Source organism: Sycon ciliatum, chromosome 4 (genome assembly GCF_964019385.1).
Source record: "Sycon ciliatum chromosome 4, ocSycCili1.1, whole genome shotgun sequence".
NCBI lineage: Eukaryota > Metazoa > Porifera > Calcarea > Leucosolenida > Sycettidae > Sycon > Sycon ciliatum.
In genome coordinates, this window is record NC_088646.1 from 1549417 (window position 1) to 1563054 (window position 13638).

General features: G+C 48.9%; 2 protein-coding genes across 2 annotated transcripts in view; both read right to left on the bottom strand.

Annotated features, from left to right (window-relative positions):
• Positions 1-1407, bottom strand: part of LOC135813342 (uncharacterized protein K02A2.6-like) — a 3241-nt gene extending 1834 nt beyond the window's left edge. Inside the window, exon 1 of the mRNA XM_065326442.1 lies at positions 27-1407. Coding sequence (XP_065182514.1) covers positions 27-1407 — 1381 coding nt within the window. The remainder of the gene's footprint in view (positions 1-26) is intronic.
• A 193-nt stretch (positions 1408-1600) lies between these two features.
• Positions 1601-3952, bottom strand: LOC135813343 (uncharacterized protein K02A2.6-like). The gene has a single exon (XM_065326443.1). The coding sequence runs from the start codon at positions 3950-3952 to the stop codon at positions 1601-1603; it is 2352 nt and encodes a 783-aa protein (XP_065182515.1).
• Positions 3953-13638: the final 9686 nt, after the last annotated feature.

The window sequence follows — 13638 nt, forward strand, 5'->3', positions numbered from 1 at the left end:
TCGGCTTCCCAGGTTGGCACGCTGACTCTCCGGAGGGTCATCCGGTCGCGCTGGTAATGCATCTGGGGCTGGTGTACTTCCACTGGCGACTCCGGTCGGACCTGCTTCTGAATGAACAGGACCGGGCTGCACAGGGTGTCCAGTTGACTTAGGCTCCTCCTGTCGTCTCGTCTGTGGCATACTTGCAGGTGGCCGATCTGGGTGAGGAATGCTCGGCTGCCGCAGATGTCGCTCCTGCAGTGTTACCTCTGGCTGCACCTGGCATCCCGGCCGGACCACTTCACGTAAGTGAACACGATTCCGCAAGAGTATTCTGCGTCCATCCGTGATTCCAACCTGTCGTCCGTACTGCTCGACGACTTTCCAAGTTTGTCTTGGGTTGCAGTAACCATCCTGCACTATAACTTTAGTGCCCGGCTTCATTGAAGGAAGCGCTCGCACTCCTCGGCGAGCGTCATGCTGCGTGGCCATGTCTGCCTTGGCTTGGATTTGGTGGGGCGGATTGACAATCGTCGGAGTAATTGACGCGGGGAGCCTCGTGCGAACCAATCTACTGAACAGCGCCTCATTTGGCGCCATCCCAATCATTCGGTTGTTGCTGTTACGGACGTCGAACAATACTTGCTGCAGGCGTCGGCTGAACGGTAAATGTGGTTTAAGCCCTGCCATCCGCTCCTTCAGTAAGCGATGAAAACGCTCAACCATGCCATTAGACCGAGCGTAGCGTGGGCTCGATTTAACGTGACGGATCCCTAGGCGTTGGAGGAACGTTGCCATCTCTCTGCCAGCAAACTGGGGACCATTGTCCGAGACCAGTTGTGCTGGCAAGCCGAACCTTGCGAACGTCTCCATTAATGCACTCACAACGCTGGTGGTTGACGTGCTTTGCAGTAGGATCACCTCCGGGTAGCGCGAGCCATAGTCAATGATGGAAAGCAGTTGATGTCCTTCCACATTCACCAGGTCTACTGCGAGCTTCTCCCATACACCTTCAATCTCAGAAGGGAGAAGCTCCTGATGCGAGTTGCTATGTTTCCTATAGCACTCCGAGCAGCGCTCGGCGTACAATGTGGCATCTTTTGTGACACCGGGCCACCAAACTCGACGTCGGAGAGATTCCAGGAATGCAGCTCGACCTGGGTGCCCCTCATGTGCCAACGCCATAACTGCAGTGCGAAGCGCTTCCGGGATGACCACTCTTGCGTTGAAAAGCACGACACCTTCTGAGGCTGAGAGCTGATCGCGTACGATGAAGTATGCCTCTTCACTTGCACTCACAGCCTCCCATCTGGACGTCAGCACTCGTTGCAGAATACTATGTAGAATAGAGTCGTCCTGCGTGGCCTGTGCAACCTGCTCCAGGTCTACTGGACAGGCCTCTAGCACCATGCCAACAAACTCGGCCATAGACTTTGTCTCAGCAGTCGAAGGGGCGTGGCCAGGTAGTGGAGCCCTGGATAAAGCATCCACGCACAAGAGCTGTTTTCCTGGTACGTGCACCAACTTGTAGGTGTAGGGCATGAGAGACACCAGCCAACGCTGTAGCCGGGGAGGTACATCATCAAACGGCTTCTGCACTATGGATATCAGGGGTTGGTGGTCAGTATGCACCTCGACGTGTCGCCCGAGCACGTACTGCCGGAAGCGTTGCAGCGCAAACACGACCCAGCATCTCTCTCTCCATCTGCGAATATCGAGTTTCTACCTCTGTGAGAGTGCGGCTGGCACATGTCACTGGTAGCCATTGACCACTAGAATTCTGCTGCCATAGAATTGCTCCCAGGCCACAAGGCGATGCGTCACAGCTTATGGCCGTTGGAACGTTTGGGTCCAAACGAAAGTAGGCCAGGTGGTCCAGTGCCTGCACCAGCTGCGTCTTAGCGTCGCTGAACGCGTTGCAGAATTCGCTATCCACAATGAAGGGCACACGCTTTGCCAACCGTCTCACCGGCTCGGAGATGGACGACATATCTGGAATGAATCTTCCGAGGTAGGTTACCATTCCGAGGAAACGTTGCACATCCTGAAGCGACTTAGGCATAGCCATGTCTGCAATGGCCTGCAGCTTGTCACCGTCGGGAGCCACACCGGTGCCCGACAGCCAGTGGCCAATGTACTTGACGCTGGACTTGCTCAACTGGCATTTGTCTGCATTGAGCCGGAGATTTGCTGCTTCCAGGCGCTGCCGGACTGCTGCGAGACGCCTGTCATGCTCTTCCTGGCTGCTTCCAATCACAAGAATGTCGTCAATGTAGACAATCACTCCTGGGAGCCCTGCCAAAATATCCGAGACCACGCGCTGGAACATTTCTGGTGCGCTGGCAATACCAAATGGCAGACGCTTGAAGCGATAAAGCCCACAATGGGCCGCGAAAGTCGTCAGTGGACGCGACTCCTGGTCAAGCTCAATTTGGTGAAATCCCGACTCTGCATCGAGGACTGAGAACACCTGCGCTCCGTCAAGCTGCGCTGTTATCTCATCCAGGGTTGGCAGGACATGTCGCTCTCGGACAACATTCTTATTCAGCTGCCTGTAGTCGATACACAAACGCAGTTTGCCACTGGGTTTGCGAACTGGCACGATTGGGGAAACCCATGCCGCAGCCTCTTTCACGGGCTCGATGATGTCAGCATCGACTAACCGCTGAAGTTCTGTCTCTATCTCGTCCTTGATGCTGAAAGGGGGACGCCGAGCTGGCAGAGCGACAGGCACTGCATCTGGCTTGACGGTAATGCTGACTGGTGCAACGCTGACCACATTTCCAGACTCCACCAGGTGGGTTGGCACTAGTAGCTCGAGTTCCTTGATCACATCCTGGCCAAATAGCACTCGGTGGGAGCCCTTTGGTACAATGAAACAGGCCACAGTGCAGCTACGACTGGCAGATGATAGGGTAACGTCTGCCATCCCCAGTGTGCTGACAACTCCCCCGTTGTAGGCACGGAGAGTTCGGTCACTGCGACGAGTAGGCTGCACTATGTCCGATGTCAAAATTGTTCTCGTTGTACCAGTATCGAGCAGGCCTTCACATGATTTTCCATCCACCTGCAGAGCTGCTGTGAACCAGTGTTTCTGATCAGTGTGCATGGTATACACAGACTCGCAAATTTCATTGGCTTCATCCTCCTCGCCAATAGTCTGGGCTCTAACTTCCTTGCTCTTGGACAGGCAGACGACTTCAAAGTGCCCGACCTTTGAGCAGTGTCTGCAGCGAACTCGCGCAGCCGGGCAATTGTCCTTGCCTGGTGGATGGGTTCCGCCACAGTACTTGCACGTGTGAGCCTTGCATCTGCCGTGCTGACGGTGTTTCACCATATTCACCGCAGCCGTATCCGGTGCTACGGCTGCCACACTTCCCGAAGGCATGTCCAGTGTCCTTCCTGCTTCCTCACTGAACAGCCTATTGTCAACCTTTGAGGCTTCTAATGCGACAGCTTTCGCGATAGCATCAGCTAGCGTTAGTCTTGACTCCATTAGAAGCTGCTTGCGTGCCTCCTGGCACTGCAGTCCGGCTATGAAATGGTCCCGAAGCTGGCCATTCACAACCGAGTCCACTGCAGTCGAGTCAAACTCGCAAAGTGCCGCCTTTTCTCGGAGCCGTCCCATGAAAGAGGTGACGGACTCATCAGACTGCTGCCTGAGTTTCCTGAATCTGTGACGCTCCGCAGTTGCATTTACCGACGGGCGAAAGTACGATTGGATTGCGGCCTTCAAGACTTGGTACGCGTCCTGGTCACCAGAGGGTTCTGCGACCTGGAGACCCTTCACAATGCGGCGAAGAGATAGGCCTGCCAGGTTTAGAAGCAGTTTCTTCTTTTCCCCTGCGTCTGCGACCTTAGCGATATCGAGATAGTCTTCGAAGTCCTCTAGCCATAGGTCGAAATCGGCTGCGATATTGGCAGAGGGGTCCACAACAAATTCGCGTGGTGGTCGACCCTTGACTGCTGCCATCCTGCCTGGCCACAATCCTGTTCACTGCGCCAATGTGGTGACCAACAGTTAGGTGTGCAGGCTGAGAGAGAGATCTCCCTGTAGCTCTGCTAGTCTATTATACCAATCGTATAGGTGTGACATGATATAGGTGTGACATGATATAGGTGTGACATGATATGAGTGGTATATGATAACGTGTGGTGCCAATGTATAACTAAGGTAACGCAATGCAACACCAGAGCATTAGTACTTGAAGGCAATACATTACACTCTGTAAACTGACACCACTACACTCTCTACAACAGCGAAATTTAGTACTGCTGTTCGTCGGTATCATTCGCAATCTATGTTTTCTTTGAAAGGTATTCCTGACTTTTGTATCTAGGCTAACCACATGTATGATAGTTTCAATAGTTTGTGTATATGTCAGTTATAGTAGTCCGCAATGCTGCTTTTCTAATTCTCATTATGATTAGCATGCAATGTACTACCCGAAGTACTGAATTTACTTCTTTTTGTACTCTATTTTCTAATGTATCTTCTACCTCTTCTACCTCTTCTCCCCTACGAACATACTTTCTCATTTTCCATACTTAGGAGACTCCCTTCGATAGGCATATTTTTGCCTCTGGAGGATCCGTGAAATAAAAATCAATCAAAAAAATCAATCAAAAGAGCAGTATGAGCAGCTGACAATGCACACTGCGAGTTTAGATATCTTTTTATTTTTTATTTTGTGAACATTCATGATTCTTTCGCTATCGCTATTTCACAGGGCTACATGATGTGGCGATGACAATCAGGTCACAGGTATCGCAGCCCTCTGTGAAGCAGTATTACCGGTACGTTATTCTGCTACTGGAACATTGTACAGTCTACAAATCCACCACCGCAAAGCAGTGTTGACGGCACTACAAAATTAATAAGACTAGTCTTGTTCACAGAATAGACAGGAGATCATTACATGCACAATGTCACTGAGACTGTTACTACTGCAGGATAATGCATCTTGTAGTTGTTGTTTTCTTTATTTGCCGGTCAACCATGCACAGGTTTTGTGAGCCTATATACAGCCTCAAAACAACAACAAAGGATGTCAATTGTCATGCACAAGTATAATGTACTAGGCGAATATGTACATTGTCAATCGTGATGTACATGTACATATATACGCCATTACGTATTGCATCAGACATTTCCAGAGCAGATGAGAATTAGCAGTTATCACATGAAGCCATTCGTAACGCCAGCAATTTGGAGCTTCTTATCATCCACTGATAATGATGTTGTTGTTGTTGACTTTTATTTTTACTTCACCAATTGCACAGGCATGATTGCGTTCTCATACTTCAAGAAGTACATGTAGGTCCGGTTCTCGCAGAAAGATGAAGGATGTGAAGTTATTATGAACCAAGCGTCTTAGACTAAGATTATGTGATTGTCCGTCAAGATGAACAGAACAACATAGTTTTGTTCAATATGGATTTTTCGTTTCGGTCTCTTTTCAGTTTCTTTCATCGGTTCCGACTGTTGGAATGCACTCCCCGCTGCAGTCCGCTTATGCTCTTCCCTGCATCTATTCCGTAATTCAGTACTTTCATTTCTAGGGTACCCTGTAAGAAGGCCTGTGGGGATTGCCCTATCAAAAAATTTGATAATAATAATAAGTATAGAATCAGACATGCATGTCAGGGCAGTATCGTTGATTCAGGCCCGAGAGCGGCCCAAGGCCGAAGGCCGCGGGCCGCTCGAGGGCCGGAATCAACATACCTGCCCTGACATCCATGTCTGATTGTGTTTCACACTGCCACCCACGCACGACAGCACAAGTGAAAGCCAGAACGCTCTCCTCAGCAGAACGTGCACGTGCAAGTGCACCTACAACGCACCTAGCAGCGCAAACAAAGCCACTGTACTGCACTAATCTGCATAAATCGAACTACTTGAAATACATCAACTAGAAACACCGAGTGCCTGCCTGCCCAAGTTCTCAAGTCCTTTATGGCACTCGTTGCACAACAATGGCAGAAACTCACAAGCTGAAGTTCCACCTCCGTGCGCTCCGGCTGAAGTTTCGTTGTGAAGTTTCGTTCTGAAGTTTCATGTCAAGCAAGGTGAAGTTTCGTTCTGAAGTTTCATGTCAAGCAAGGTGAAGTTTCGTTCTGAAGTTTCATGTCAAGCAAGGTGAAGTTTCAACTCAAGCAAGGTAAAGTTTCATCTCAAGCAAGGTGAAGTTTCAGGTTGGTACGCTCTCGGGCTTTGTTGATTCAGGCCCTCGAGCGGCCCGCGGCCTTCGGCCTTGGGCCGCTCTCGGGCCTGAATCAACAAAGCCCTCGAGCGTACCAACCTGAAACTCAGAAGCTGAATCCTCCACGTCCCCCCTATAGGTTTGTTCCTTTTATACCTTCATGGCGGCGTGTTCAGTTTCACCTCCACACGCTCTCGGGACGTGCTGATTGGTCAAGGGCCTGAAATGCCACCGCATGATATCAGGCTTTTTCTTTCTCTCTTGAGTTGTTCCACCTCGATCAGGTAAGTCTCTCCACATGCGAGTATACTCATCACGTGATCATTCATGTTCTCCTACGGTGCCATTCAACTTTTCAAGCCCAAGGGCCTGAATGGCAGGGCATGATCAGAGGTTCATGCCCTGCCTGTGAGCGCTCTGATTGGCTCAAACCGTGGCAACGATCACGTGGCAAGTGTGAATAATAATTTTGTTGTTATGAAGTTGATTGTTCCAACTAGGAACACACGCTTCTTGCCGAACTTGACACTTGACTGACTCACGACTGCCATCCGGAGCACACGAGGAGCACGTCGCACCTTCCACTCGGCAAACCTGCAAGAAAGCACCACTCCCTGCTCAATACACGGTGTTTCTAAGTTCGTAATTTTGTTGTTGTACTTTATTTATAGTGGAAATCAAAACAGGCATAATGCCTAATAACATTGGAGTGACTGGACCCACTGTGAATGGAATTTTTTAAAGGCTATTGTGGAAACGTAGAGATAGGAGAAAGAAGGAAAAGAAAACGGAGGGTTGGTAGTAACGAACAGATATCAATCCAGTGAGCTATGGAAAACCTACGTAGCTGACAATACATGTACTATAATACTGCAAGGCTTGAGATTATGTGATCATGTGATCAGATTCAATGTCATAATTATTGTCATGATCACGTCCAGAAAGCTGCACTGCACTGCACTGTTCTGGTAGTGTACACTGTCTAAGGATCAAGTGGAAATAGCCATCATCGAGTATTCAGTGTACATGTACTTGTAATTATATCACTTATCAGGCCGAGCGCGCGCGCACACACACACACGCACACACAGACACACGCACGTGCACACACGCACACATACATACATACCTACGCACGCACACGCGCGCACACGCGCACGACACACACACATACACACACACGCAAGAAGTAATACTACATATGTATTGTAGTTGTGTTCATCATGGGACGAGGAGGGTGTCAACAGTGGGGCAGCCACCTCTTCCGGAAACTGTCCGCGTCTGTTCACTGACTCGACAATCCGTTTGGCACAGTATGATAACATAAATATACGACAGTGTTGCAATACTTACTGCCGCTCATCAGACAGTGAGTCGGACTCAGACGACATGCTTTCACCGTTACTCGATGATCCACTGGCGGCGGCAGCAGCAGCAGCAGCAACGTTCGCCATGGAAGGACGTGCTGGTTGACGCATGGGTGTCGTCTCCACCGCCGGCATGCCTGCCTGTGTTGTCTCCGCGGCAGCTGTTGGCGTCGTCTCCATTGACGTCGTCGCCGGAGCTGCTGTGTCCGACTCCACCGTCACCGCGCCGAAATCAGGCTGAGCATGAACCTTACGTGTCATGTATAGCTGACCCAGTAGCACTGCTAGCAGCAATGGCACACACCACGTGACCTTACTGGCAAGCATGATGATGATGCTGAGGAGCTGGAGAATCCGAGGCTGATACGAATAGAGGGAATAGTGCCTCCTCTGATGGAAAGCAGTACTTTAGGTCAGGGTTTGCCAGTAGGGAATTGTCCACACGTTCTTCTACTGGATATACACACAGGACTGAGGCACACGATCGCTCTTCTCGTTACTCTGGACTTATAGCTAGTAATATAGGTAGTAATTTCCTTTCCAATACGTCTATTGGGCAAATGTCACGTCGCCGAAGGTCTCGCCAGAAGGTAACTGACTTAGCTGACAAGACAAAGAACACAGATATAGTCCCGATGACAAAATTAATGACATCGAATGCGAATGGTCAGTTTGCAATTGATAAAAGAGTTCTTCGGTGACTCAACCCCTGCTCACTATTCAAGACCCAGCCCCTCGTTTCTAAGCTAGCGCTAGCATGGTGGTTGCGAGGAGTTGGCATGATATGATGCTGTAGCTATTCGCTGGGGTTATCATCGGGTGGGAGCTAGAGGTTTACGGTGAATTCAGCCATGATAGACGAAGGATGTGAGTAGATGGTGCTGTTGACATTGTTCTGGCGTGATACAATCTTTGATCAAGAGCTGTTCTACGGGCTCTTCAGATTACCCGACCGGTTTCCCCTTCCTGACGATAACTGTGCTTTGCTCGCAGAGGGTCGTCCTTCGGTGGACGTTGTTATTAACGAATTCACAGCGCGTAATGGTATACCAGGCTGCAATCTCCACTACATAATTGTGGGAAGGTCAGCTGTTGATGCCTCCCGCCTAGGAATAGTTCAGCGTGCATGCATTCGTGGTTCAGTATGCATACATTTTGGGCGAGCCGTTCTTCCGCACACCGGTTGTTCCATTTCATCGCCGCTCGCCTAGAAAAGCAACAGCATGATATGCCGTTTACACATCTGCTCCACGATGCAACTAAGTTCTAGCGGTCTGCAGAGTGTATCGAGACCATCAATAGAGAAGAATAGAGAACGCTCAAACTGAATATTCGAGTATGGCTTGTTGCTGCATTGTTATGGTTGACATGATGGTGCAGTTCGCACGCCTTGGACTACTGTTTGCTCTCATGTCTAGCAAACTGTAGCCTGTGTAGATTGGTCACATCTGGTACGCTCTGTTTTCAAAAGCACTACATGTATGAACACATGGTAGGATCGGGGTGAATGTCTTTCGATGTTTCAATCGGTAGATCTTACTTCTTAGGAAAACTGTTCAGTGTTGGTTATCAGGGACTTTTAATTTAAAGAGATGAGTTTCCGTCCAATATTCTGTAGTAACGCGATGACCGACGCTGATCTCCTATTTTAAGTACAACATCGAGAACGTTCATTCAAAGACCACGGAAGTATACGTACGGGTATGGCATGCCGTGTTAACTTGCGGCTAGCTTGCTGCAAGTGTTTGCATAATAGAACTACATTGTATAGGAATAGGTATGCGCCTTGCCACGAAGAATAGGCTTCAGCTTTGTCACGTGCTACATATGCATGTAGCTACAGTACGTGACGCTCCGACCGGACTACATCACACACTATTACATTGTATGCTATATATTATGCATGATGCTGGAACCTCTCTGTTTTTTTTAATGCTATACAGTACATGTACATGTACATGGTAAGAAGGAGTATTAGTAACCAGCACATCTTGCGGAAACAATGACATCCAGCAACATAAACTTCTCTATGCAAGCAGGGCAGTAAAATAATAATTATACGTGTACCGGTAGGGAAGTAAGTATACGACTCCTTGCTTCCACTGTTGTGCACTTCAAGACAGGATGGCTGCCAAGCCGTTCGATCCCCTACACCGGCTGCCATGCAAGGAAATTAACGCATGCGCGACTTCTCCCTAGCGCTCTAGCTATTGGAACAGTTTGGCTATATTGTATACTGTGGCTTCACCAAGTTAGTTTGTCAATCCACAGCAACTCGTGGCCGTTGTTGTCAGTCCCAGCCGAAATGTCACCTATGTTGAGAGCCGCATTCAGTCATTCCACCCATCATTAGTCTCCAAGTAAGTTTCATGGTCTTTGGTTTCCTGGAAAGCGGAAAGTGTGACGTGTGTGTGGAAAGTAACGACCCCGGGATAGCCCGTGGCGGATAATGCTCGAGAAATTGGCAAATTCTGCTCGAAATGCAGTGAAATTGGCAGAACTATGCCAATCTTATGGAAGGCACTTCCTTGAATTCTGCTGCATTTCTTAATCCTCATACCAAGCATGCATGAAACATACCAGCAAATGTACCAAATTCTGCAAATGTTTCTGCCGGCATTGTCGCCAAGGGCTACTCAGGGAAGGCAGTACCCGTGACTCAAGCAAAATGTGATACGTTTAGTGCTCTTTGTGATCAACACACACATACACACGCACATACACGCGCCCGCAGTGAGACACAGACACTTCATCACTCACCAAAGAACACTGAATAATTGCGTACAGTGGATTTGTATTAGCTCGAGCTTCTTAACACCAATACAAGATTCCAGGTTAGAAAAATAGATCAAGGTTGTGTGTATCATCCAGTCTTGGCAGGAGAGATCATAATGATGTGAGTGTGCCGTGGTGAGTGTGAGTTCTGCGAAGTGCTCAAGTATCACATGCGCAATAATATAGTGTGAAAATTGTAAACAGACAATGTTATGACCAACACATCCTCATAAGACAAAACAAAACTGTTTTCTGATGATCGCTTAGTGCGTGAAACTCGGGAGTTAGAACACTTTCTCTGTCCTCTTATTGTTTCATCCTTATAAGACTGTAAGCAGACCTTAGGGTCTGTTGGGAATGCCCAAGTAAAATAATACAAAATACAATACAATAAGACTCGCAGGAAATACCACAATTGTCTCTGCAGCTCAATATCTCCACGAGTAGCTAGTATTGTCCACAGGAAAAGCCCCAAACGATACATGTACATGTACTGGTCAGTAGGGAATTGTGCAAGTGAGGCGGATTGATCAACAGGACCATAATTATCGTCATCTCCGTTTTCTGTCGTCCTCGCTGAACAAGCTGTCCAAGCTTTCAGCCTCCACTGAACTCACACTATCCAGACTATCTGAACTACTTGCACCAGAAGCGCCACTACCGCCTTCCTCTCCTGGTGGTCTGACGGTACCGAAGTCCTGCGCACTAGCACCGTGCTGCTCCTGGCTTAGAATGGCAGCAAGCAGTACAGCCAGACCCGTGGCACACCAGAACAACCGCTGAGCGTGAACCATGACTAGTTCGTGATTCCGGGTTAAGTTAGGAACTGAGAAGCGAACAGGAACACAGGAACACAGGAACACGGGAACACGAGAACACAGGAAGTGCAATGCCGTAGACCTGTATTAACCTGTTACAGATCAATCAAGTCAATGACGCGGTAACTGCGATCTGCAGAGTTGAAGGGAAGCAGTCAATGGCTACTCTATCCGGAATGGCGATGGCCGTTTCCACTCAGAAGGAAAACGTAGAGATGGTTTGCCTGCGCAATAAACCTGCACCTTGGTCCAAACAGCACGAATGTAAACTTGTGCTAGTCAGGCTCTCTTCGCAGTACTTATCACAGTCGTCGATGCTGATCTCTTCGAAAGCCTTCGGCAACCTCTGGCTTTGGATTGAAGCCGCAAGAATTTATATCGCTGAAATGGCAACGCCTCCCGATAGCCTAGGCTAGAGCCTGTCATGTGTAGTAGAGCTAGGCTTGCAGGGTGGCAGCCTGCTGCTACGTCACACAGTAATGGAGGCATCGTCGGATAGCTTAGATTCGGTAACAGTCTACATCATGTATGTACACGGCTACATTGTAGTTCAATGCTCCGCTGTCACATCTCGCAGTGTAGGTTGTAGCTGCCTGCCTTTGAGACAGGTTGAGCCATCGTGGTGAAGGGAACTGCTAGCTAGCATAGACCTGGAGCCAACAACGACTTACGTAACCAACGAACCAGGTGCCAGGACCCCGACTCCCCCGACTCCCCACCCCTACCCAGCATGGTCATATGCAGGGAGTAGTATTTTACTACTCTCTGGTCATGTGCATAATATCGGAAGTGTAGTATTTAAACATAGCCTCATAGAGTCATAGACAGGGAGTCGTAATATAAACACAGCACAGCAGCTTTTCAACAAACAAAAAAGGTTGTTTACCCCAGCCAAATGCCATCGTGCAGAGATGTGAGGAAGGACTGTACGCTGTGCCCATATGAGTTGTATTAGTTGTGCCAGATTGGCTACATCAGTACCAGGCCACGGCAAGTAGGTGGGTCCGCATTCCTCACCGTCTCTTGGCTTGTCTTCCGTGTTCTGCCGGCGCCTTATCGCTGCCGTGTGTAATCGGTGGGAAACGGCAGTTGGGTCCCATACTGCCGGCCTGCTGGTGAAGTGTTGACTGAGTCACTCTGTCAGCAAACCAACCCTGCACTGCAAGTCCAACAGCTTTCGCTACTACTAGTACTAGTGGTATCTACACACTGTGCACTATGCGATAGTCAATGCATAGTGTATGGTCACAGTGCACGGTGCGGGAGGTCTTTTGACTCCTAGCACAGTCTAGTACTAGCAAGTGTACATAAACGGTTTATGTACTCTTGGTACTACATGTAGTCAGGGGCGTGCTCGGCCCCCCAACTAGGGGGGTGCACGGGAGCCGAGGGGAGCCCCCCCCCCGGCAATTTTCTGCAATTTGTTTGCAACCTTTCTTGAATTTTAGAGCATATTTGCATACATTACAATTGCAATTACCCAGATTGAAAATTTTTGGGGGGTGCACGTGCCCCCCGTGCCCATCGCCGAGCACGCGCCTGCATGTAGTAGTAGCAGACGGGGTACGAGTAGCAACATGCATGTCATGTACAATGTAGTTGTATAATAATTATTATTATGCATACATGCACCGGTTACGGGTTAGTTAAGTTATGACCAGCTTGTGTCATTGTATGTGTATGTGTATGTGCATGTGTACTGCATGACACGTATACTAGTACAATGAAACCTGTCTAAGACGACCGGTCAAGGGACCTTCAAAATGTGGTCTCCGGTACCAGGTGGTCTCCTTATCCAGGGTCATTTGACTGGAAATCGCATCCCTTGATCCTGGTTTCAGTGGTCTTCTTGGACAGGTGGTCGCCCTGACACTGAGTGACAGGTTTTACTGTACATGCAAATGACACTGTGCAATGTAATGCCATGTAATGATACTGTGCAATATCTTCTATGTTTCAAGTTGTAAAGAGTCGGTTGCTAACTAAGTAAGTCTTGTCCTGCAGCCAGGGCGACCAGTTACTCACGTCGCTTGCCCAAGGAGTTGCGGTGCACAGCGTGCACTAGCATGTCCTTCAAACAGATAGGACCAAGTACAAGCTCCCGGCCAGGGAGCTTATAATCTTGATGGTACTGTTATAGGCATCACCCAAGGAGTAGCAATACAAGTAGTTGGAGACAGGAGAGCCAGAGGCTGACAAACCACAGTGCAGCAGCAGCAACAACATCATCAAAACTGCAGCATACGCGATGTACATGTAGCTGTGGCAAGGATGTACTGTAGTCGCTGCATTAGTCGGGTGTCCGTCCCCGGCTTGAAGCGAGAAAAGACTGAAAGGGTTCCAAATCGGTCAGGAGCACTCGGCGTGGCAACGTTGTCAAATCGGAGGCAGCGATAATGTCAGTGTAGGTGGCCTAAATCAGCTACGTGTACGTGTTATCAAGGGTACATACTCTTGGTGTTACACACTAACTTACTCTTGATGTTAGGCAGAACT